This window comes from Balaenoptera ricei, chromosome 20 (genome assembly GCF_028023285.1).
Source record: "Balaenoptera ricei isolate mBalRic1 chromosome 20, mBalRic1.hap2, whole genome shotgun sequence".
Classification (NCBI taxonomy): Eukaryota; Metazoa; Chordata; class Mammalia; order Artiodactyla; family Balaenopteridae; genus Balaenoptera; species Balaenoptera ricei.
In genome coordinates, this window is record NC_082658.1 from 15,920,463 (window position 1) to 15,944,488 (window position 24,026).

Sequence of the window (24,026 nt, forward strand, 5' to 3'; positions counted from 1 at the left end):
TTAAAATATGTCTCTACAAAGAAATGTTCAGTTTTTCAGCCCAACTTCTTCAGTATTCCCAAGGTGTTTTTTTCCCTTGAATACCATAACTTTAAGAAAGGCAAGCAACTATACTCCAATAAAAAATAAATAAAATTTTTAAAAAACAAAGAAAATAAAAGGCAAGTTTGCCAAATATAAGGGTTTTGGGGTTTGCTTTTTTGTTTTTGGCCGCACCTTGCAGCTTACGGTTTCTTAGTTCCCCGACCGGGCATCGAACCCGTGCCACCTGCAGTGGAAGCATGGAGTCTTAACCACTGAACTGCCAGGGAAGTCCCAAGGGTTTCTGACTTCTACATAGGGCTTCCCTTTCCCCCTAGCAATTAGGAACCAAGATTTTTTTACGAAATGGTTGTTATCTCCCCAGAGAAGGAGCCATTCAGCACTTGGAAGTTCACCAGCTCTCCCCCATGAGCTCTGCGCAAATCCAACCAACAGTTCTAGAATTTGAACCTTCCAAACTAAAAGGCCGGTCTCAAACAGTTGCCATAGCTACCTCAGTTCTCTGAAGGGCCACGCTGGGGTGACCACTGCTTCCATTTTATGTGCTGCTTCTCATGCACAAGAAAGAGAGAAATAAGATCTTTTCTGAATTGCTCTTTTCTTTGATCTCTCCTTTCTTGTGAGATGATTTTGGGATATTTCACAACTATGAAATGCAATACTTTTTAAAGCTGTCATTAAACACCATGTCAGGATTTGACCATTTAATTTATGATAGGTGTTACCATGCCCTGATATTGGCTTACTGATCTGGAAAGTGATTCTTTGAATGCGAGCCCTTTTTTTGTGTTAGTATGGCTCATTGGGTCATTAATTATCCCATTGATATTCATCTGTAAGTGGGAAAATTCCATGGCAATGAATTTGAATGCAAAAAGGAGGAAAAGATACGACTTAGAATGCTCACACACTCCTGTCTATCATCCGACTGCAGGAATGAAGTAATTTCCTTGTTAACAGCACCTTTTTTTTTCCATATCAAACAAACTACCAAAAGACTGACCCAGGGTTAAGGGCCAAAAGGTCTCAGCACCCATCCATCCTCACCTACCCAAAAATACTCTTCAAACCCACTTGCCAGGGGTCTGGACTTCCACCATCCCAAAGCAATGCCTTTGGGCTAAAAATGACTTCTTTTAAAAATGCACCCACTTCTAGGTGTAGTAATGCATTAAACAGCTACTATTTGTGTACTTTGTTTATCAGATACTCTCTTTTTTCTGTATACAATAAACCTTATGCTTTTCTTATATTTCAAAAATATTCATTTTAGGAAATATTAAAAATATAAACTTAAAAGAAAAATCACCAATAACCCTATAATCCAGAGAAAAGCACTGTGAAAAACTCTTTCCAGTCTTTTATCTTTGCATATAAATGCAATTTTTAGTAAACATTGGTTCATATTTTATAATATGCCTTATTTTAAGATTTCAAGCCCATTTCTCAATGCCACTTATACTCTTTAAAATTTTCGCTTGATTCGTTAGCTTGATACATACAAATAAGCATATAACATACGCACACTCTAGAGAATTAGAAGCAGAACAAAACCCGGGCATCCCTGTGCCCACCGTCCAGCGAACAGAACATCACTGGAGCTTGGGAGCCCCTCACTCACCCTATCGCCTCATCTCCCTCCTTCATCTCCTCCCTCCCAACCCCCTAAACCCTCTGGAAATCATTCTTGCATTGCAATTATCATTCCTGTGCTTTTTAGTTTCTGGTTGTTGGAAGTTTTTTTGCTTTATGGCTTCACCATATGAGCATATGTATTCCCAAACAACACATTGTATATATTTTTGAATTCTGTGGAAATGTTACTATTATTTTTGAACTCCCTAGAAATGGAATATCTGTTCTTCTGTGACTTGCTTTTTCCCCTTACATCGTTAGCCAGATGCATCCTGGTTGATATTTTTGGGCTTTAATGCATTTGCTTTCACCACTACAGACAATTTCGCCATCCTCCTGTGGATGGACATTTGGGTCCTTTACTGTTTTCTGTACACAGTGCTGCATGAACATTCTTGTAAACGTCTCCTGGTGCACATGGGAAGAGTTCTCTGGGATATTTTTTTTTTTTTTTAATCATCAGCCTTTTGGTTCCAACCAGTCTGGGGTATTTTTTTTTTAATTAATTAATTAATTTTTTTGGCTGTGTTGGGTCTTCGTTTCTGTGCGAGGGCTTTCTCTAGTTGTGGCAGCGGGGGCCACTCCTCATCGCGGTGCGCGGGCCTCTCACTATCGCGGCCTCTCTTGTTGCGGCGCACAGGCTCCAGAGGCGCAGGCTCAGTAGTTGTGGCTCATGGGCCCAGCTGCTCCGCGGCATGTGGGATCTTCCCAGACCAGGGCTCGAACCCGTGTCCCCTGCATTGGCAGGCAGATTCTCAACCACTGTGCCACCAGGGAAGCCCTTCTCTGGGATATTTATGCAGGAGTGGACTTGCTGTCCTGGAGGGTAGCACAGCTTCCACCATACAAGTAATGCCAATGTACTGTCTCAACAGTGATGTATACTGTTGTCCATCCTGTCAGCACTTGTACTGATTGGCTTTACACATTGTCACCAGTCGCATGGGAGTAAAATGATACCGTGGCTTTAATTTACATTTTCATGACTGTTAATAAGGTTAGGTGTTCTGCTGGCTCTTTTAAAAATTTTTTTGGCCACGTTGTGTGGCATACGGGATCTTAGTTCCCTGATCAGGGATCGAACCTGTGTCCCCTGCATTGGGAGCAGGGAGTCTTAACCACTGGACCACAAGGGAAGTCCCTGTTGGCTCTTTTAGATGTTAAACGACCATTTCTATTTCTTCTTCTACAAAATGCTTATCTATGTCTTCTGCCCATTTTTCTTTTAGAATATTTTTCTTTTATTTTAAAAATCCTTTATATAGTCTGGCTATTAATCTGATTCTTTGACAGTTATGTGTTGGAAATATCTTTTCTCAATTTGTAGTTTGTCTCTCCTCTTTCTTGATGTTTTTTAATGAAAATAAATTCTTAATTTTAATGTAGCCAACTGTATCCATCTTCTTTACGGATTGTGATTTGTATCTTGTTGTCTTGATTAAGAAATCCTTCGCTAACCTGGGGTCATTATGACATTCTTCCTATTTTCTTCCAAAATCTCTACAGTTTTCCTGTGCACGCTTAGGACTTCATGTGAAATGAATTTTGGACTTAAGTGTGATGTTTAATATGTGGTGTGAGGTATGCATTGTGAATACCAAGTTGTCCCAGGATCCTTCCCCTGCAGAGCCACATCTGTCATATAACAAACTATATATGTATAAGTCTGTCTCAGGGCTCTCTGTTCTGTTCTGTTGTTGTTTTGTTTTTTTTTTTTTTGTCTTTCCCTAAGGCACACCATCTCAATGACTGAAGCTTTATAAGTTTATAAGTGCAAAAGCCTCCCTCCCCACTTTGTTCCTTAAGAGTCCTTGACTATATACATTTAAAAATCAGCTTTTGGGGATATTCATTGGAATTGCATTGAATCTACAGATTATTTGGGGGAGAACTGACATCTTGCAGACATTGAGTCTTTCTTTGATAAACATGGCATATCTCTTCTTTTGTTTGTGTCCACCATGAGATAGTATAATTCTGTTCCTTTTCATTGAACTTCCCTTTCTTGGGGAGAAAACTCTTCTAAGACACTGAGCATACACTCCTATATCCAGAGTAATGTCCATTTCTTCCTCTCCTTTGATTTTAGTCTCTAGCCAGTTTTGCTTTCCTTGACCAGAGAGTCCCTAGGCCCATGAGGATTCTAAACAACAAAAAATTAGCCTTAGATTCCTCAAAAGCCTCCCTACAGAAACATCGACCAGCTATTCTTGACTCACCATTTATGAGACACAAATATGTTTGCTTACATTTTCATTAATTCCATCTTCATCACATTCCAGCAGCTTATATTCTGGAATGTTGGCATAATTTATTGGCAAGGGTTGAGTTACTGGTGAGTTCACGTCCAAGTTCACTGGTTCATCACTCATCCCAACCAACATCTACTGAGTGGTCTCCACACGCCAGTCCTTTACCAGACTCCAGGTGCACTTTATTGTCTGCACGGCAGGTTCACCCGCTCCAGGCTGCCCCATGACCCTGTAAGTGGGTAGCAGTAGTCGGATTATCATGGCTTTACACATGAGGAAACAGAGACCTGGGAAGCTCAAACACCTTGTCCAAAGTCATCAAACTCACAAGTTTTAGAAGCAAACCTCAAAGCCAGGCCCCGGCGGGTGCGGGGAGAAGAGCTCCTAGCCTCTGGCTCAGTTTCCCTCTGCAGCTCTTTCCCAACCTTCGGATGTGTGATAGGAGCGCTGGTGCTCCTGGTTCGCTCACACGGATCAATAACTGCAAAGGAGCCTGACTTAAGAATCCGTGAACCTAGGGACTTCCCTGATGGTCCAGTGGTTTAGACTCCGCGCTTCCACTACAGCGGGGGCGGGCTTCGATCCCTGGGGAGGGAATTAAGATCCCACATGCTGCGGGGTGTGGCCTAAAAAAAAAAAAGGAAATTTAAAAAAATTAAAAATACCTCTACCACCTGCCTGCTGTGGCCTAAAAAAAAAAGAAAGAAAAGAAAAAGAATTCCTGACCCTGTTATCAGTAACCATCTTACCGGGAAGAATCTTCAGCAGGGTCAGAGGGAGCAGTGAGTTAGCCCCCAGGAAGGCATGGGGGCGGCGGGGCTGGGGGAGGTGGTGATGGCTTCCTTTTCCTCCCCGCCCCACCCTACGCTCTGGGAACTGGTATTTGTGGAAATGGCAAACGTGTAGACTCCTGGTGACGAGGGCTTGTTTTCCACTTAGTCTCCTGGAGGAGGAGTCCGAGGAGGAGGGAGACTTGTGTCGCATCTGTCAGATAGCCGGGGGTTCCCCCGCCAGCCCCCTCGTGGAGCCGTGCGGCTGCGTGGGAAGCCTGCGGTTTGTCCATCCGGAGTGCCTGAAAAAATGGCTGAAAGTGAAAATAACATCAGGTAGGTGGGAAAGGCGGAACGACACACGTGCCGCGTACTTACCACGAGGCGCCGCCCTGTGGGACGCGCAGCCTTGACAACAGCTCACGGCAGCAGTCGCTCGGGGGGGAACGGGGCTCTTGCTCACAGCCCCCGAAGGACAGGGGCAGGACTAAGCTGCCTTCAAATTATGGGAGGGAAATGAGTTTTGTTTTGTTTTGTTTTCAAGGCTCAGGGAAGAATCCTGGAACGTGCTGTCGAATTTCACCCCTGCTCGAGGCCTGAGCAGAGGTGCTAAAATTGCCTCCCAGGAGGAAGGAAACTAGAACTGGGTCTATGGCTGGGTCTCAGCAAGCACACAGCGGCCACCAGGGCAGCTGGTAGACAGACCAGTTCTGCTTCCTTTTACTTGGGGGGAGGGGGTGGGGTAGCACCTAGAAGCTGAGCCAAGCTGCCCTTTTGCAGCAAGGAAAAGAGCACTGATCTGATTTTTCTACCGCCATATTAGATAAAGAGATTCCCATTGTGCTCATTTTGTCAGCTCTGTCTTTAACAGATCTTGTAACTGGGTGTGAAACCCCATTCTCAACTCCCGAGGGCGGTTATAACCTAAATATAGCCATGTCAGTAGGTCGGCTATAGTTTTCTTGGCAGAGAACAGGAGGTTTCTTCAAAACATTTAGGAACAAAAGCAACTTGAATAACAACAACAACAAAAAAATAGGACGCCAATGCAAAGAACACTTCGCTTCAAAAACACCTAAGGCTTTTAGACTCCCCTCTCTGAAAACTTTTTACCCCAGAGCCAGATGCTGTTTGTCTCCTCCTCCATGCTCTCCTCCTTGGTTATCATTGTGCCAGACAGCCCAGGAGACCTAGAACTTGACCCTGTCCCCGTGGCGTGTCGCCACGCCCCCTCACCAAGCACAGCACACCATTTAATCAGGCAATGAACACGCAGGATGATCCGGTTAACTGTCTCCTCCCCGAGGCCCTTTCTCCACGTCTGCAGGAGAAATGTAGGAGCGACCACTGCCCGAATTACTTAAATGCATCTCCACACAGTGAGCAGGGTACCCAGCCCTTCACAGAGCGAAGAACAAGTGGATCTCAGCCACTAATGACTATGCTGTGCAATGCTTTATCTTACGAGAAATTTGGGCTAATTAAACATCTAGCACAGAAAAAATTACTCATGAGATGTGTGATGAAAGTACTGCTAAATGCTGGTAAATGCTAATGCTGGTCTGGGTGTAATTGGCAGGATTAGATTGGAGGACACATGGGACCCTCCGTAGCCTTAAGTATTATAGAATGATGCTTTAAAAAAAAAAATTCAAGTCAACAAAATGCAGATAAGGGATCACTGTTCATCCTTGTCTTTTGAAATTCTCTATTCTTTACTACCTCTTTGTATCTCCAGTGGGGAAAAATAGAACTGGGGTATAAAACTGCACAAACCCTATCTTTACCAAATAAATTCAAGTAACTGATTAGTCCTCTGTTTTCTTTTTTTTTTGGCCGCACCTCTTGGCTTGTGGAATCTTAATCTTAGTTCCCAACCAGGGATCGAACCCGGGGCCCCCTGCAGTGGAAGCGCAGAGTCCTAACCACTGGGCCGCCAAGGAATTCCCAGTCCTCTGTTTTCTAATGCATAAAATAAACACTAGTACATCATTAGCCAAAATGCAGCACCTACACCAGGGGGAAAGGGCATATGGCAACACGCTTGCTTAGACATAACAGCCATAGATCTGCATCTTTCACTTTTGCATTGGGGAATAGGATAAGCGGAGGAAAAAGTGCTGATCTAGAATTCACGTTAAAAAAAACCCAACAAACCAGCGACAAAGGAAGCCTTCTCCTGTTTCTTTTCCCAAATGAGGCTGAACTCAGGCTCAAGCGTTGGCCCCAGATACTGCCATACCAGTGCCCACACATGGCCCCGGGGTCCCTTCACTCTTCTCAGGCGGCAAGTCACCTGGGCAGGAGTAAAGACAGATTTTTAAGCCACAGATCATGGATAGCTTCTGCCACCATTTTGGTCCTTACTAATTTATTGGCTTGGACCAGTGTTAGATCTGCCAGGAAAAACAACAGTAACATAGACCCAGTATTCACTCTTCTGGCAAACACTTCTGTTACCGACTCTCAGCCTCCATGTAGTAATTCTAATTTTATGAACCAATATGTTTATATTTAAACAGAAAGCAAGACCTGTTATTTAAAATAGGTGAAGTTCCTGGGAATTTCACTCACAGGAAGCTTGCATAATAATGAAAATGATGACAAAGGAAATTTTTTGGATCTCGGGTTCAAGGTCATTTTCTACCTTGAACCTGAAGGAAAGAAAACTGACTAAAAAAAGGCCACTGAAACTCAGAATTCCTAACACACACACAAATTCGCTCGCAAAATGTCAACACCAAAAGGGTTACGTGTAACAAAATTCTTTAATTTAAGGAGCAGATCTTGGCACCGTGAGGACCTGTGAGATGTGTAAACAAAGCCTGCTGGTCGACCTGGATGATTTTAATGTGACCGAGTTCTACCAGAAGCACCAGCAGTGCCGGGTAAGAGCTGCTCACACCCACTCTGGGTCCATAGGCTAGAGTCGGGTAGAGGTACAAGGCAGGAAGAAACTCTTTCCCTGATACAAGGAACGTAGAAGCCCTGTGCAGGGGGTGAGTCTGGGAGTCTCCTAATTTAGCTCGCTTCTCTGAGAAGGTCTGTTACTAAATTGGACCACTGGAGGGTTGGAAGACTTGGTTGCCCTGGGCTGAGGTCCCACTGCTGTCAGGGACAAAGTAGGAAGCTACAGTAGCTGACTGGACACACAGAAACAGGAATAGTCTGGCAAGCTTCATGCCCAAATTTGCTGAAACAATTTAATAACAAGAGAAAAAAATTAGGGTCTTGGAGTAAATAGTCTCCAGTTTATATATCAAGTAACTCTGGGGTAATAAGGAACTGCTTTGCTCAAGGTTTAAAAACATGTAGTAAGCACCTACTGTGTGCTTTTTTTTTTTGGCTGTGCTGCTTGGCTTTTGAGATCTTAGTTCCCTGACCAGGGATTGAACTCGGGTCCTTAGCAGTGAAAGCACCGAGTCCTCACCATTGGACCACCAGGGAATTCCCCTACTGTGTGCTTTTTAACACCTCGTGAATTAATTCTCCTGGGGCATTTGGATTGAAGTTCTAATACTGTGAAAGAGTTAACCTTAGGTGGGAAGGTGATTTATGCCCAGGATAATAGTTCACTGTCCAATTCTCAGGCAAACAATCTTCTATTTAGAACTGTACTGCCCAATATAGAAGCCACAAGCCACAGGTAGCTCACGAACAAGTGGTTACTTCCAGTTGAGATGTGCTGTGTTATACACCAAATTTCAAAGGCTCAGTATAAAAAAAAAAGAGAGTAAAATATCACATAAATAATTTTACATTAATTATGTGTTGAAATGATAACATTTAAAATATATTGGGTTAAATAAAATATATTATTGAAATTAATTTCACCAGTTTCTTTTTACTACTTTAATGTGGCTCCTAGAAATTTCCAGGTTACATATATGGCTTGCATTGGTGGCTCATATTGTATTTCTACTGGGTGGTGCTGATCTGGAAGATGCCTTGCACATAAGCAGTCAATAGATATTTATCAAATGAAAAGAGCCCATCATTACCATTAAAATTCAAGACTGACCTCCCTCATCACACAATTAGGAAAAACATGATTAATAATCATGACTGTAAAGCACATAATTTAAAAACTATAAAATCACTGTTAGCAACTAAAATGTCACTCTTCAGAGGAGTCACTTTGGCTTTCAGATCATTAGCCTGTCTGTATCCAGACCTTTTCTTGCAAAAAGCACAGCTGAGTCAAAATGGTGCCCGTGAGTGTGGGCAATCCTGTAGTTACCTTTTTAAAATCCTAAGGTTGCTAGACAAGAAAGGAAGAAAGGATGAAAGGAAGGAAGGGAGGAAGGAAAGGAAGGAAGGAAAGGGAGGGAAGGAGAGAGAGAGAAAGAAGGGAAGGAGGGAAGGAAGAAAAGAATGGAGATTTGAGCAGCACAGCCAATAAGTGTGATATAATGGACGTAACGCCATCCCAGCCTTGAAGATTGGGCTTCAGGAAGTTGAGGGGAGGGAGGCAGAGAGAAAGGAAGAAAAAAGTAGTTTCCTGAGAAAACAATTCAGTATTTTGAGTCCCTACATTTTGAGGCCTGAGGGTCTCGAATCACTCAGTCGTAACCCCCAGGCACTGAGATCTGAGATGAGAAACAGAAGCGACTCACATTCTTGGACCCTGAGGATGCTGCAGTCAAACAATTGAAAGGAACCAGGCCCTCTGAGTGCCTGAGGTCAGGGTGCCAGCTAGATGCAGACAGCTTCTCTGAGGTCATTTCGAAGAATAGATTATTTCTGGGAGTGGAGCCTGCAGGACTTCCCAGGAAGGACAAGACCAGGCAAGGCCGGGTTACCTGAATCCCACCAGAATATTCTGCAGGCATCACCACCTCCATGCAGCCCAGGGGAAAGCCTTGTCTAGTAAAGACCCCGGTTGGTCCCAAGCATTTTCACCTCGTTCTCCCTCTGCGAAGCTGCTGCCGCCACCACATACTGCTGGCTCACCAGTGGCACTTGCAGAACCGGCTCTCTAACAGCAGCTTTTTCCAGTTGCACAAAAATGTGTGCATGCGCGTAGCCCGAGGCAGCACACCCCGCCAGAAAGCACACCAACTTTGACTAAGATGTGAACCTAAATCCTATTCCCTTCCCCAGAGTGGCCCTGTGACCTTGGGGAAACTACACCAACTCTGGATATCTCAGTTCTCTCATTTGTAGGAAGTGGGAGATGATAATTCCTACCCCGAAGGATTGGATGTAGGAAAAGACCCCAGTACATCACCTAAGACAGTGCCTGAGCAGAGAAGACTCTTGGTGAATGAGAACCGTCATATTACAGCCCCAGAGATGCCTGACCTCTTTGGACTCAAGGGAGAAAGCTAAGGGTACCAGGACCAAGCCAGAATCCATCACAGAACAAAGCCAACTGGCCCCCACAGGGGTCATACCTGTAACCTCGGCCTCACTGCATCCTACCAGCTGAGAGAATGGGCTATGAGCACATTCTAAAAAGAACCGTGAAAGTAATCGTGTCAGCCAGGGTCTGGGCAGGAAAGAGATGGTGGCACATGCACAAGGGGCGAGTGATGAGAGCTGAATGAAGGGCCAAAATGTGGATAGTAAAAGAGCAACAAGGAATGAAGAGGCACTCTGGGACCGGCAATTGACCCCTCCTAGGCCTGGAGTGACAAAGGGAGGGGGCAGTTATCAGGATCAGGAGGGCTGTGGCTACAGGAGAGAGTCACCACCAGCCTGTGACCTTCAGCAGGGGAAAGCTGCCATGGCCACACCACTGCCCAGCAGAGAGGGAACGAGGGGAATAACTACCCCAGCCCCTCTCTCTTCTCCCGCCCTCTGGTCTCCAGCTAGGGTCTCCCATTAGCTGAACCCAGTGGGGAGCCAGACGACAAGGGGACCTAGTTAATGCAGTCCATTGAGATCAGCCAATGATGGGCCACAGGGCAGGGTGGAAAGTGTATCTGGAGGGGAAAATGGAAAATATCCAGCACAGTAATGACACGACATAGAAGCAGAAGAGAGTTCAAATTAGTTTCATTGAGAACTTGACAGGCTGTCAAAGCCTTTTGAAAATGCCCTTCATTATAATCACAGAAAGAAACTAGATTGACAGACCCACCCTGGTGGGAGAACAAAGGTCCCAAGAACCAATGTGCAATATTTATCTGCTGATGGAAAGCAGTTCGGCTCACACTTTTACAGCAGTTCTGACTGTTCCGATGGCCCGTGGTGAATTCAGTGGTGTCTGTTTGCTAACAGTCTGAGTTAAACTTGAGACACTAGGGAAGTGTGACTTCGACAAGTTCAGAAACTCTCCATGGATGAAGACCAGAGTAACTGTCATTTAGCACAAAGATAACAAGGATGGAATACAATCGCCGCTCGTCCCCAGGTGGGAGACCCTTGGCCTGGCCAGGAGGTTGATGTGCACACCTGTGCTTCATGAGGTCCAGGCCCTTCTTCCGACTCCCAAACCTTGGCTCCTCTGGGCCCACTTAGCCAACCCTCAACGCCGTTCACTCCTTGGCAAATGGGTTCCCTTCTTGAGAAGTGGGGTAGCTGATGCCAAACGCAGACATGTACCAAGAGAGGGTCAAAACCAGAAGAGGCTTAGAACTGGTTTCCGCTCAGGCTGGCCTGCACTTAACCTCAACTAACTAACTAGCAAACTAACTCACTAACTTATTTTCTTGTGCATTTTTCACATTTAGATTTTTTTTTTGCTTTTCCTTAGTTATAAAAATCACAAACACACAAAAGTCTCCCATAATTGAAATTAACATTTAGCTGCATGTCTTTTTTTTTTTTTTCTGATGCCTGGGCTCAGCCCTGGAGGTTCTGATTTAATTAGTCTGGGATGGGACCAGGGGTCAATTTATTTATTTATTTATTTATTTATTTATTTATTTTTCAATTTTATTTATTTATTTATTTATTTTTGGCTGTGTTGGGTCTTCGTTTTCGTGCGAGGGCTTTCTCTAGTTGTGGCAAGTGGGGGCCACTCTTCATCGCGGTGCGCGGGCCTCTCACTATCGCGGCCTCTCTTGTTGCGGAGCACAGGCTCCAGACGCGCAGGCTCAGTAATTGTGGCTCACGGGCCTAGTTGCTCCGCGGCACGTGGGATCTTCCCAGACCAGGGCTCGAACCCGTGTCCCCTGCATTGGCAGGCAGACTCTCAACCTGTGCCACCAGGGAAGCCCTATTTTTTTTTTAAGTGTGGAAAAATACACATAACAAAGAAATTTAACTCATTAACTTTTAAGACACATGTTGAGCGCCTGCTGTATGCCAGATACTGTGCTGGGAGACACAGCAGTGCCCAAGGTCAACACAGTCACTGCCGTCTCGCGGGGAAGCAGATTGGCGTGCAGTGACCCTGGTGTGGGAGGGTCAGAGCAGGGGGTAGATGAGCAGCTGTGGACACAGCGCAGAGAGGCCTGACCTGCTCTCAGGACCAGAGAGACCCTCCCCACAGAAGAGCCATTGAGGACCGGAGAGGAAAAAGAGGAGTGAGCCCTCCACACAGAGGCTCTTGAGGGCAAAACCCTCTGCTCACGTGGGAGACAGACACCTCACTCAGCATCTGACCATAGACTGTGGACACACCCAGGAGGCACCCGGTCAGCACTATCAATGGTCTCTGAGGTGTGCGTGGGCTTGGATTAGTGTATGTTTCCCTGGTTTGGTTCATTGCTGCCCGTGGCCTCTAACACTGAAATCCGATTATCCCTCCATCTCTCAGACACTGAGCGGTTCCCTTGGGCCCCGTAGGGTCAAGGCTTGTTACCAGACTTTCAGCAGCTAGATGAGGAGCTCCTATAGGCCTGGAGAGTGGCCCCCTGAGGCTAAAGTAGCTGGGTGGGGGGGCCCCAGGACCTGGACTAAGCACCTTGGGCTACGGGCATCTAGTGGTCCAGGCACTGGCTGGCGGCAGTTCACGCCCGCCCTAACTCAAAGACGCCTGAAAATTAAGCCCAGCAGGCATTCCACACCCACTGCCCACCTCCCAATGTGCTGCCGTGAAGCAACTCCACATCTTCCCATGTGTGTGCACTTTAACCTGGACGTGGGACTCATGCTTGATTGACTGGTTGCTTGATTTGGTTTCTGAGTGGAAGGAAGAACTCCTGGATGGCAACAGGTAGAGCTCCAAGGAACATTCCAGGTTGCAAAATGGACCAGGAGAAAACAGGTTTAAGAAAAGTTGAGGTCACAGATTGTACACTCAAATGCCATAGAGGCCAGGCAGATAACGAATGATCAGAATCTCCCAAGTGGCATCAATTGGGAGTGGTGGCCATTGTGACAAAATTGCGAATACTCTCTTCGACGGAAGAAGTTCATGTCTGTCCTTCTTTCCTTCCTTCCTTCCTTCCAGCCAGAGCACATCCACAGGCCAGATTCAGCTTACTGGCTACCAACTGTTGATCCTTAGTTTAAAGCAGGGGTTCTGGGCTTCCCTGGTGGCGCAGTGGTTGAGAGTCTGCCTGCCAATGCAGAGCACACGGGTTCATGCCCCGGTCCGGGAAGATCCCACATGCCGCGGAGCAACTGGGCCCGTGAGCCACAATTGCTGAGCCTGCGCGTCTGGAGCCTGTGCTCCGCAACAAGAGAGGCTGCCATAGTGAGAGGCCCGCGCGCTGTGATGAAGAGTGGCCCCCACTTGCCGCAACTGGAGAAGGCCCTCGCGCAGAAACGAAGACCCAACACAGCCATAAATAAATTAAATAAATAAATAAATAATTTTTTTAAAAAAAATAAATAAATAAAGCAGGGGTTCTCAAAGATGGGTGGGCCCCAGACCACTAGCAATAGCATAGCATCACCTAGGAATTCATTAGAAAGGCACATTCTTGGGCCCCACTCAGACCCACTGAATAAGAATCTGGGGAAAGGGGTGCCCAGCAACTGCATATTAAAAGGCCTTTTCAGTAATTCTGATACATGTTAAAGTTGGGGCCACTAGAGTCGATAGTCATCACTGGTCCAAAATTATACATTCTTTTCCTCATTCTTTCATCCGTGCGTATATTTATTGAGCACATATCATATAGCAGCACATATCATATACCAGACATGGGCCAGGCACTAGGAGCACAGGGGCAGGCAAGGCACATGTGGCCCTTGCCCTGAATCCTAGCTTTAGCTCTTGCCTCTTGTTGGATGTTTTCTCGGTTTTGTGAAATACCATGTCGTTTTAGCTCATTTTGCCATAATGCCTTGAGAAACAGGCAGAACAGAGGCTGCTTCTCCCCGTTTATAAATGGAGTCCCTTTGTCCATGCACAGTTAAAAGTCTGCCCAACATCGCAGGGCACGGTGGCCCCAGGCTGCCTACCCTGGGGGCCCAGGCCCCCTGTGTGACGGAGACGTGCTCCTGCCATCTTGGCCCTGCCGCACAGGAGGGGCTCAGAGGGCCTCTGGCTGTCATTGCTCAGAAGCACAGGCCTGACTCGCTCCATCTTGGCCTCAGACAGATGTCCCCGGACACACGCAGTCACCTAATCACCTTCACACCTGGGAGCATCCCATGAACATATCTGAAGACTTGACAGAACGTTCAGCCAGGCTGTCTGTTTCTTCGAGCGGATTGTGTTGAGAATTTCCATCCGTAGCAAATCTCTTGACTGAAATGAATTTTAACAAAATGAAGGGGCAGGAGAATAGGAAGAAAAACATGTGGCAGGTGGGCTGAGTGCTCCCGAGCCCCCGTCCACTGCTTCACATGCCTCTCCCTCCCCTGAAAGTCTGCCAACGCCCATCCCCACCTCTGCTGCTGCCTGTCGGCAGCAAAGGGTGATGCAACTGGGTTGGGGAGGGGAGGGGAGGGAGCAGCTCCAATAAATAACGCTCCAAAAACTAGCTCATTCTGCCCTTACCGAACAAATACCGCGGACGGAACTCTTTCTGATAACAAATCCCTCCCACTTGTGGCTCAGAGTATAAAGGATGACTCTGAGCTGACTATGAAACGCCTGCACCGATTGGCTGGCCCGGCCCTTTTGTCCAGCATCACAGGCTCTGCAAAGGGCACACATAAAGGAGCCAGGCCAGTGAGATTTATGGCACCGAGTAACAGGTTCCCTCCCACAGACCAGAGAAGAGACACAATCTGCTGGAAGTGACTTTTCAAATAATCTGCAGAAAACATTAGTGGATATTTTCCCATCTGCATGCCTCCGGGTCTTATGGAGTCATAAAAAGTAAATGATTTCCCTGAACGCTGTGACAAACCTGATAGTTCCAAGCCATTTTCTAGCTGATTGATTTGCCATTATGCATCGGAGTGTCTGTGAGCAGAAAGGCTTCCTGGCCAAGTGAGTGCTGGGGAGAGGGAGCCATCGGGAGCTCACGGGAGGCCGCCGCACCAGGAAAAGCGAATGAGGGACAAGGCTTGGCTTGTGTGGAGGAGCTAAACAGTAGGTAGGTTGGGAAGGCTTCCCGGAGGCGGTGGCTCCTGAGAAAGACCGCAAAGGAGGCACCAGCTCTTGGGAAAGATGGGAGGAGGCCATTAACACAGAAAAAAAGTAGAAACAAGCAACCAGCTCTCTGCCTGCTCTAGGCCAAGGTCAGGAGAGAAAGGCTAAAATAGGAGGCAAACCGCTAAGGATAGTTGACTAGAGCTTTTAAAGACGGGTCTGTGGGGTGGTGGAGGGGTCTCGAGCAGTGACCTTGGGGCCAGCGGTCACCAAGATCTGGAGCTGGCCCCGATGCAGAAGGAAGAGTGCATCGATCTTTGCTCAGCTTGGGCACCTTTTCTGGCAGCTGTTTCATCCTGGAAGAGGTGTGTTCTGCGCCAGCTTCCTGAGCTGCCCTCGACGGGATGGGAACAGGATGATGGGCCTGTGAAGCACCTCGGGCCACTGAAGAAGGAAGGAGGAGGCGCTGAGATGCTCACTGGGTCAAGTCCGAGCTTCGGTTCTCCTGGGAAAATGGTCATGGTGCCGACCTTTCCCAAGGGTGATGTCAAGGGCCATGCCCTCTGCTGGGGATTTTACTCCCCCAGGGCTTCCTGAGCACCGTCTGGCCCATCCCCGACCCTCCCACCCTGGAGATTGGACATGAGGACAGATGGGGGAGTAAAGTGGCAGGCAAGGAGGAGTCATCACTAATCCACGAATTTATTGAGGGTCGATGCAGGTCCACAGGGTGAGGCTCTGGAGGACAGACGGCCAAAGGAGCCGAGGACAGAGGCACCGTGGTCAGCCAGACAGCCAGATCCTCCCTGGGAACCTCCCTGTGTTCTCAGCACCAGTGAGAAAAATACAACCCACCCCACCCACCAAGAAAAAGCAAAAACATTAACAAGTGCAAAATGCTGTGTCCAGAGTAAAGACAAATGCTTAGGACTCAGGGAGGAATGACTAGATCAAATGAGGATCATCAGGAAGTCTTCTGCAAAGAGGTGACACTGTGACAGCTGTAAAGGAAGTCGTGCACACAGCCTTAGAAAGATGGAGAGTGGCAGAGGAGCATCTGCACAACAGAAGCACCAAAACAAGCCAACAGACCACACAAGAAAGAGCGAGAGCAAAGGCCCTGAGGTCCACAGGGCAAGCACGCTCTGGGGGTTAAATGATAACAGAACAGCCAGGGCGGGTGGGGAGTCGGGGAGCCCCTAGGTGAGACCATCGTTAAGCCCATCTGTAAAGGCAGAAACGTACAGAACTAAGGCCTGAGGCCGTTTCTCTGGGCAAACGAGGGATCTAGGCAAATCAAGTGCCCCCTCCCACCCCCGTGGCACCTGTGCCCCAGATTCTCCTACAGACAAGTCTGCCTTCCTAAGACACACATCTCATCGTGTTTACCTCTCTACTCAGAGGCCAGCAGCTACACACATACATATACACAGCATGACGCCCAAACACCTCAGTTCTGCCTAACATGGTCCCACCTTTCCATCTCCCCAGCCCATGCCAAGATTTGTTAAAAATTCAAAACAAACACCCTCCCCATATACTCCAGCCACACCAGTGAGTAGAGAATTTTGCCCAACATATGCTCTGCCCTCTGTGTGTTTGCCAGCATGCAGTGCCTCTGTCTGAAAGGCCCCGAACGCCCCCCCATAGCCACCTACCAAAGTCCCTCCCATCCTTTAAGGACCAAAGATGCCATCTCCCACGTCACACGCAACCAGTCTCTTTCTTCCCCTTTGCATCTCCCTCGTGGCCATTGACACATCCAGCTGCTACTGGAGCCATTTATGAATGAGGCACTCTCTCCCACATCACAGGAAGGGGTCCCAGCAGGGAGATGAGACGTTTTGCCCTGTGTTCTCCAAACACCCAGCTCAAGGCCGTGGCAGGAAACTGCTCAGTAAATGTCCACGGCCTGGGACTAAGCCTGGAGCCTTTTCAAGCATCTTGCACTAGGCAGTAAAGGATTCCAGGATGGCTGCCCGGCCTCCACCCTGGATTCCCCTTCTGCTCTGTTCTCTGGTCCTCCAGGACACGGCTTGCCTTGGGGCTCGGGCTCTTGTCTTATTTCTTGTCCCCTCTTGGCCTTGTACCCTCCACCCCATGATTTAGACCATGTATATTTTACAGATGAACTTAAGAGTTTCCTTGTCCACATGTAGGCACAACACGAGCTGATGAATTCAGGCTTGTGCCTGGTGCTGCTGCTTCGTCTCTATGAACAGAGGTTTGCAGAACTCATGAGACTCAACCACAATCAGGATGCAAGAGAGAGGGTGAGTCCGGCCCTGCCTGGACCGTCTGGCAGCAGTCCCGCTAACCTTGCCTTGCCGTTTATTACATGTGCATCCATTGGGGTCCTCAAGGTCAGCTGGTGGGATATGGCACTGTCATCATTAGACTAAGACTTAATGGCTGCTAGGTGTAGGCACAGTGGCCCTCTGGCTGAAAAGTAAGTGACAGTCACGTAATTGTTAAACATGAGTCGTAATTAAATGGTCATTAATGGTCATATAAGCAAGCGAGTCTCTAGGGATATTTGCCCCCCAGAATAGAGGCCCGCAAGGTTGCGGGGTCTGGGTGTGCATTACGTGCGGATGCCCACTGCCCAAGCAAGGAGGGTCCATGAGAAACAGGAACGCTCCCTGCCCCCAGCCAGGGAAGCTGATTATTTTGCTTTGGATCCTAGGGTGTGTTATTCCAGCGTCTGTGTGTGTGTATGCCAAGAAACAAAGGTGCTGATGGGGTCCCATCTGTCATTAGAGAAGTGACAATGTATTTACCAGAAATGATCATCTGTGGCTGCCCTTCCTTTCATAAGAGAACCGAGGCCCTCCAGGAGGCCCTGTGGCGTGGAGCGAGAAGCCTAGATCCGCTACTCTACCAGAATGTGGGAGACGGACAGGCCGACCTCTGAAATGTACAAGTACACTTGGCTGTTGTCAAGTCAGAACCCTGAGCCCCAAGGGACTGCCCTCCCGGTTAAATGCCTCCCTGTGGCCAGGCCAGGAAAGAGCACAGGGGCACCTCCCTTACCTTAAAGCCATGCCAGGCACTGATATTTTTTTAGTGTTTGGGGTTCCCTGTATACCCCTTGAGGCTTGGAACTCAACCTCTGCTCACATCAGAAGGTCACCACTGGAAAGAAAGCCAGTATGGCAGTGGGCAAGCCAGTGATGGGGCCGCAAGGCAGCTTTAGTGACGCTCTGCCCCCTTATCCCACGTACCTCTCCTTCTCTTCGCCTTCTTCTCTGTGTCTCTCCTCTCCTACCTCAAGTGGGCGAGAAGCACCTGTCGGCACCAGTCACTGCCTGGAGTTTGGACCCCACTGGCTCCGAGCGCTCCCTACACGGCCCCAGACCTCGCACCGCTGGAGGCCGAGGCGATCCGTTTGGAGCCATCCCCACTAGAAACGCCGGGTTCAAACCATTAGCCATAAGAATTCGAGGGGCTTCCCTGGTGGCGCAGTGGTTGAGAGTCCACCTGCCAATGCAGGGGACGCGGGTTCGAGCCCTGGTCTGGGAAGATCCCACATGCCGCGGAGCAACTAAGCCCGTGAGCCACAAAGCCCGTGAGCCACAACTACTGAGCCTGCGCGCCTGGAGCCTGTGCTCCACAGCAAGAGAGGCCGCGATAGTGAGAGGCCCGCGCACCGCGATGAAGAGTGGCCCCCGCTCGCCGCAACTAGAGAAAGCCCTTGCACAGAAACGAAGACCCAACACAGCCATAAAATAAATAAAATAAATAAATTTAAAAAAAACAAAAAGAATTCGAGATCTGTCCCTACATTTTTCTGGCTTCAATTCTCCCCTTAGACCCTAAGCTCTCAATTAAGACAACAGGCTGGGTCTTTGCCAAAATTGTCTCCTCAGGAATCTCACCCTCTTTCTGACCCAGGCCTGTCCTTCCTTTCACTCTTCCGTAGTTTTAGTGGTGACATAAATTCCTCAGAGAAATACATTTTTTTGAGAAAGAAGTACAGGAAGCAGGAAATGATCCTTTGTTTAACATGTCTGTAACCTCATTTTCATGATTCCACATCTTTTTAATGAACTTTTTACTGCACACGGAACTTCAAAGCACCTAGGGTTTGATAGAGGTTACAGATGGCCACAACATCAGCAAACAAACACAAGTGACATAAGCCTCCAGGACTGCAAAGCACACACAAGAAGGCAACAAGCAGTACAACCCATTGGATGAAAACCTAGACCCTAAAGCATTGACTCTAGAGAACATTCTGGTAAAAACCATCCTAGAGAAGCAGTAAGTGATGCCAGGAGCAGGCCGGGAGCCAGAGAGGAAGGAAGCAGAAGGGACAGGGCAACACTCTTCTCTCCCCACAAGCTTACCTGTAATTTGAGATTCCCTGAAATAGATCTCACCCGTTTAAACCACCAAGCAATATCCAGCACAAAGAATCAGTTAAGACGTACCCGAGGGGCTTCCCTGGTGGCGCAGTGGTTAAGAATCCGCCTGCCAATGCAGGGGACACGGGTTCGAGCCCTGGTCCGGGAAGATCCCACATGCCGCGGAGCAACTAAGCCCGTGCACCACAACTACTGAGTCTGTGCCCTAGAGCGTGAGCCACAACTACTGAAGCCTGCAAGCCGCAACTACTGAGCCTATGCTCTAGAGCCCACGAGCCACAACTACTGAAGCCCACAAGCCACAACTACTGAGCCTGCGCTCTAGAGCCCACGCTCCGCAACAAGAGAAGCCACCGCAATGAGAAGCCCGCGCACCGAAACAAAGAGTAGCCCCTACTCGCCACAACTAGAGAAAGCCCGCGTGCAGCAACGAAGACCCAGCACAGCCAAAAATAAATTAATTAATTTTTTTTAAAATTTAAAAAAAAAAAAGAGGTACCCGAATGGAACTTGGAAAACAAGTGGCTTCTGTCAAATTCATACTCTTCTGGATTTGAGTCTCAGTATTTTCTTGTAGAAAACACTCACACTCTAAGGGTAACGTTTAGCAAAAGAGAGGCACTACGATGGACCAGAACTAAAAAACCCATTCATGCCAGGCTTCTGGTTGTTTCTCAATAAGACACCCAGTGATGAGTGCCTGTCAACGGTAGTGATCATTCATTCACTCCTTTATTCATGCCCTGGCCTGTATCAGATGCTGAGATGGGAATCTGGGAAAGTGGCTACCAAACATGATACCATGATGTCCCTTTCTTTGAGGAGCTTATGATCAAGTGGGAAGATGTGACTCACATATTTAGAAAACCAGTTAATAATCAGAAAGTAGCCCTTGGTCAAGAGAACCAACGGACCCACTGAATTCCCAGAGGCTGTGATATTGACAACCCAAGATCTTCCCTGACTGTGGCTTCCTGGGGTTTCCAGGGATCCTATAAACAAATAATTTGTCTCCCCAGTGAGGCCATGAGCTTTTTGAAGGCAAAACCAGATCTTCTACACTTGTCTCCCATGATGCTGGGCACACAGTGAATCATATCTGACTGCTGACCAAGTCCCAGGGACTATGGTGCCAGGAGCATTGAGTGATTACAAACTTGCTAAATTTTGTAAATTTTGCTAAACTGCCAGATAAGGATGTGGTCTGCTAAGGGTTGCAGAGGCGGGGTTGGGGGAGGATGTGGTCACTGGCAACTTGGGACATGGACCCCTTATCTCTTTTGTACACCACAGTCCTCCAGTGCCCAGAAAATGCCTGGCACATAGTAGGTGCACAGTAACCTTCTGATGCTCAAACAATGAACTAATGAACCAATACCTGCTTCTTCCAGGAGGCGAGTCTTGAGTTATGTTTTGGAGAAAGTGATAGTACAAATTTGTGGAGAGAAAACGGTATTCTAGGTAAAGGAACACTCCCAAGTTCAAGGCATATTTATGTATTCAAAGATTTTCTGCGTGCCTACTATGTGCCAGGTTCTAAACTAGATTCTGGGACTATAAAGATGATCAAGACACGCTTTGGGGACTTCCCTGGTGGCGCAGTGGTTAAGAATCTGTCTGCCAATGCAGGGGACACAGGTTCGATTCCTGGTCCGGGAAGATCCCACATGCCGCGGAGCAACTAAGCCCATGCGCCACAACTACCGAGCCTGTGCTCTAAAGCCCGCGTGCCACAACTACTGAAGTCCGTGCACCTAGAGCCCATGTGCCTAGAGCCCGTGCTCCACAACAAAGAGAAGCCACCACCATGAGAAGCCCGCGCACCGCAACGAAGAGTAGTCCCCGCTCACCGCAACTAGACAAAAGCCCACACACAGCAACAAAGACACAACGCAGCCAAAAATAAATTAATTAATTAACTAATTAAAAAAAAAAAAAGACACGCTTTGCCTAAAAGGGACTCAAGATCCTAAAGAGACAGACATGTAACCAAGATTATCAAAAAATGTACCTTGTGTTACGACAAGAGATGGAGCCATATGTGGAGGAACACAGAACAGAGTTAGAGGATGTGAAGGGCCACCGTTCTCACCCCCTCCTTCCACTCCTTCTCCAGGACAGACTCTCCAGGCAGGGCCTTCAGGGACACAAGCCGGCGTTTCAGAGGGCTTGCTTTTAACCCAGTTAGGTTGTACACTTTGCCCTCAGTCTTCCCACTGCTTTGGGAGCCTGGTGGCAAAGCTGCTTCCATTATTGCTCTTGTCAACTGCTCAGCTGAGGAGGTGATGCTTGAGCTTGAATCTCGGACCAGGGTTGCTGGGGAGGGAAGGGCATTCCATGCAGAAGGGAACGCAAAGGCTCCGAAAGGAAAAGACTTGCGCGTCTGGGAAAGTCAAGGAGCTGAGCGTGGCCGGAGCTGGCAGGAAGTGAGCAGGATGTGGAGGGTTTGTGTGCAGCTCTGGGAGGCCACTGAAGGCTTTCTAGCCTGGGGCTGGCAGGCCGGGAGATCTGCGTTTCCGAGAGAGAACGGGAGCGGCCATGTGGAGGGTGGGCTGGAAGGGGAAGAGCCCGACTGTGCGGCTGCTGCCCTGGGACAGGGTGAGGGGGCCCACGTGGGGAGCACTGGAGATGGGGGGCAGGTTTAGGTGGGCACAGAGTGAGGTACAGGCTGAAGGGAGCACCGCCTGTTATCCTCTGCAAATGCCCAGCAGGAAAGTGGCCTTTTCTCACTTCAGCTGTTCACGATGGGAGCATCTCCAGAGGACACAGCGCCCCACCAGCCTCACCTGATCCCACTTGGGCTCACCCTTTAGTCTCATGGGGACACAGGGCTGTCCTGCGGGGTGAAGCTAAATGGGCTTGCCTTCCCTCCCCGTTCTCCCTTTCAGCGCCTACGCGGGACACTTCAGTATTCAGGGCCTACACCCCGGGGCCCCTGTCCTGGGCTTCCTCCTAGCCCTGGGCTTCGTCAGTACCACACTCTCCATTCCCCCCAGTGAAATGACCCGGGACCCCGAATTCCTCTCCCTGCCTGCCCACAGCAGCTCCCCTAAACCCCTCAAGTGCCTAATTTGCTAAGTTAGGTAAAATAGAATCCCTGTCGGTGTGCCAAAAGGCAGAGCGCAGAAGGGACCCCAGGCCTTCCATGATGCCCTCCTGGCGTGAGCACCCGCCTCTGTCTTCTGCCCCAGGTGCGCTGCACTAACACCTGACCTGTAGGAAAATGTTCACCTGGAGGGGAGGGGAAGGGACTGCAGTGGCTGGCCTGGGGGGCAGGGAGGGTCTTGAAGTAGCTCTGAAACCCCACTGGCCCATTCATGAGTGAGGCTAGATGGACTTACTCTAGGCCCTCCCCATTCACACCTTTTCTACAAAACCGAAAACCCTTGCCTCAGAGGACCGAATCTACCCAAAGGATGCAAGGCCCAGGCTTGGCCCACAGTTGGGAAAGCTTCCCTACTCACCAAGACGGCGCTGCCTGGTGGCGTGTGAGCGTTGGTTTAGAAAGATGCCATCCCCTGGCATGGAATCTAGAGGCAGGATGAGGTCATCCTAGCAGCCTGGAGAAAATGGAGGCCGTTGCTAGCACAGTCCTGATGTATCATTTACCAGGTAACCAGGACTGCTGCTCTAGAAGAAATTGCATCCTTCCCCTGCCCTCCCCCTGGCCTTCTGGTGAGACGGACCCAGGGGCCACAGCTGCCTCCACGCTGGCCAGGCAGTTGCCCTAGTAACAGTGTCCAGCACCCCTTGTTTTGTCCCCCAGCCTGTCACAAAGCCCTTCTGCAGCCTGGCACAGTGGGCTCCCATGGAGTACACAGTGTTTCTTATTGTGGCATAAAAGGCCATAACGTCAGAACAAAGAGGGAGCCCAGAGCCCTGATGGGCCCGCTGCTTCCTGCCGGGCAGAGAATACAACCGATTGTTTAAAAGCCAGTGGTGAGGCAAGTGGCCAGTTAGCACGGCCTTCACCCCACGGCCTGCAAATGTGATTCGGACCATCAGGATGAGATTCTGCTATTCAGATCAATTGCTGAAAGGAAGCAAGTCTGTTCACACTGCCAAATTTAGAAGCCCCGAACCAGCGACGGTGACCTGGGCTATGGCTGAGGCTCTCATTAGGATGAGCCTAAGCCCCACAGGTGCTGAATATCAACACTACCCTCGGCACCTCCACGCATTTACTCTGCCCCTTTAAGGTGACGTAAGGGATTCCTAGAACATCCCCGAGACTAGGGAATTAGACATCTGTTCACAATTGCTTTGGAAAAATGATTCATTTTTCATTGTCTTCTTTCTCATAGTTGTCAAGAAATTACCCACAACCCAGACCGGAAGAAAATGAAAGTAGGTTTGGGGATCAGTCCTGCCATGTTGAGGGTGTTTGCTAATTTGCTCTCTTTCGGTGACTGTGTTGAACCTAATGGTGTGGAAGGAAGTAATGACCACCACCCAGAGGCAAAAAATAACCCCACAAAGCTCGGGAAACTCTAGCTGCAGCAATCGGGAAGGCATGTCCAAGTATGCTGGTTGCAGAGGAGATAAGAATTGTAATTCATCCTGAAAGCGAGGGGAA

General features: G+C 48.4%; 1 protein-coding gene and 1 long non-coding RNA gene across 3 annotated transcripts in view; one reads left to right on the forward strand and one right to left on the reverse strand.

The window, feature by feature from the left end:
- The window catches only part of MARCHF10 (membrane associated ring-CH-type finger 10), an 84,995-nt gene that overhangs the window by 58,047 nt on the left and 2,922 nt on the right, over nucleotides 1-24,026 (forward strand). The window contains exons 6-9 of the mRNA XM_059907801.1: nucleotides 4,869-5,035; nucleotides 7,478-7,587; nucleotides 17,243-17,356; nucleotides 23,755-23,797. Coding sequence (XP_059763784.1) covers nucleotides 4,869-5,035; nucleotides 7,478-7,587; nucleotides 17,243-17,356; nucleotides 23,755-23,797 — 434 coding nt within the window. The remainder of the gene's footprint in view (nucleotides 1-4,868; nucleotides 5,036-7,477; nucleotides 7,588-17,242; nucleotides 17,357-23,754; nucleotides 23,798-24,026) is intronic.
- The window catches only part of LOC132355450 (uncharacterized), a 36,863-nt gene that overhangs the window by 11,706 nt on the left and 1,131 nt on the right, over nucleotides 1-24,026 (reverse strand). The window lies entirely within an intron of this gene.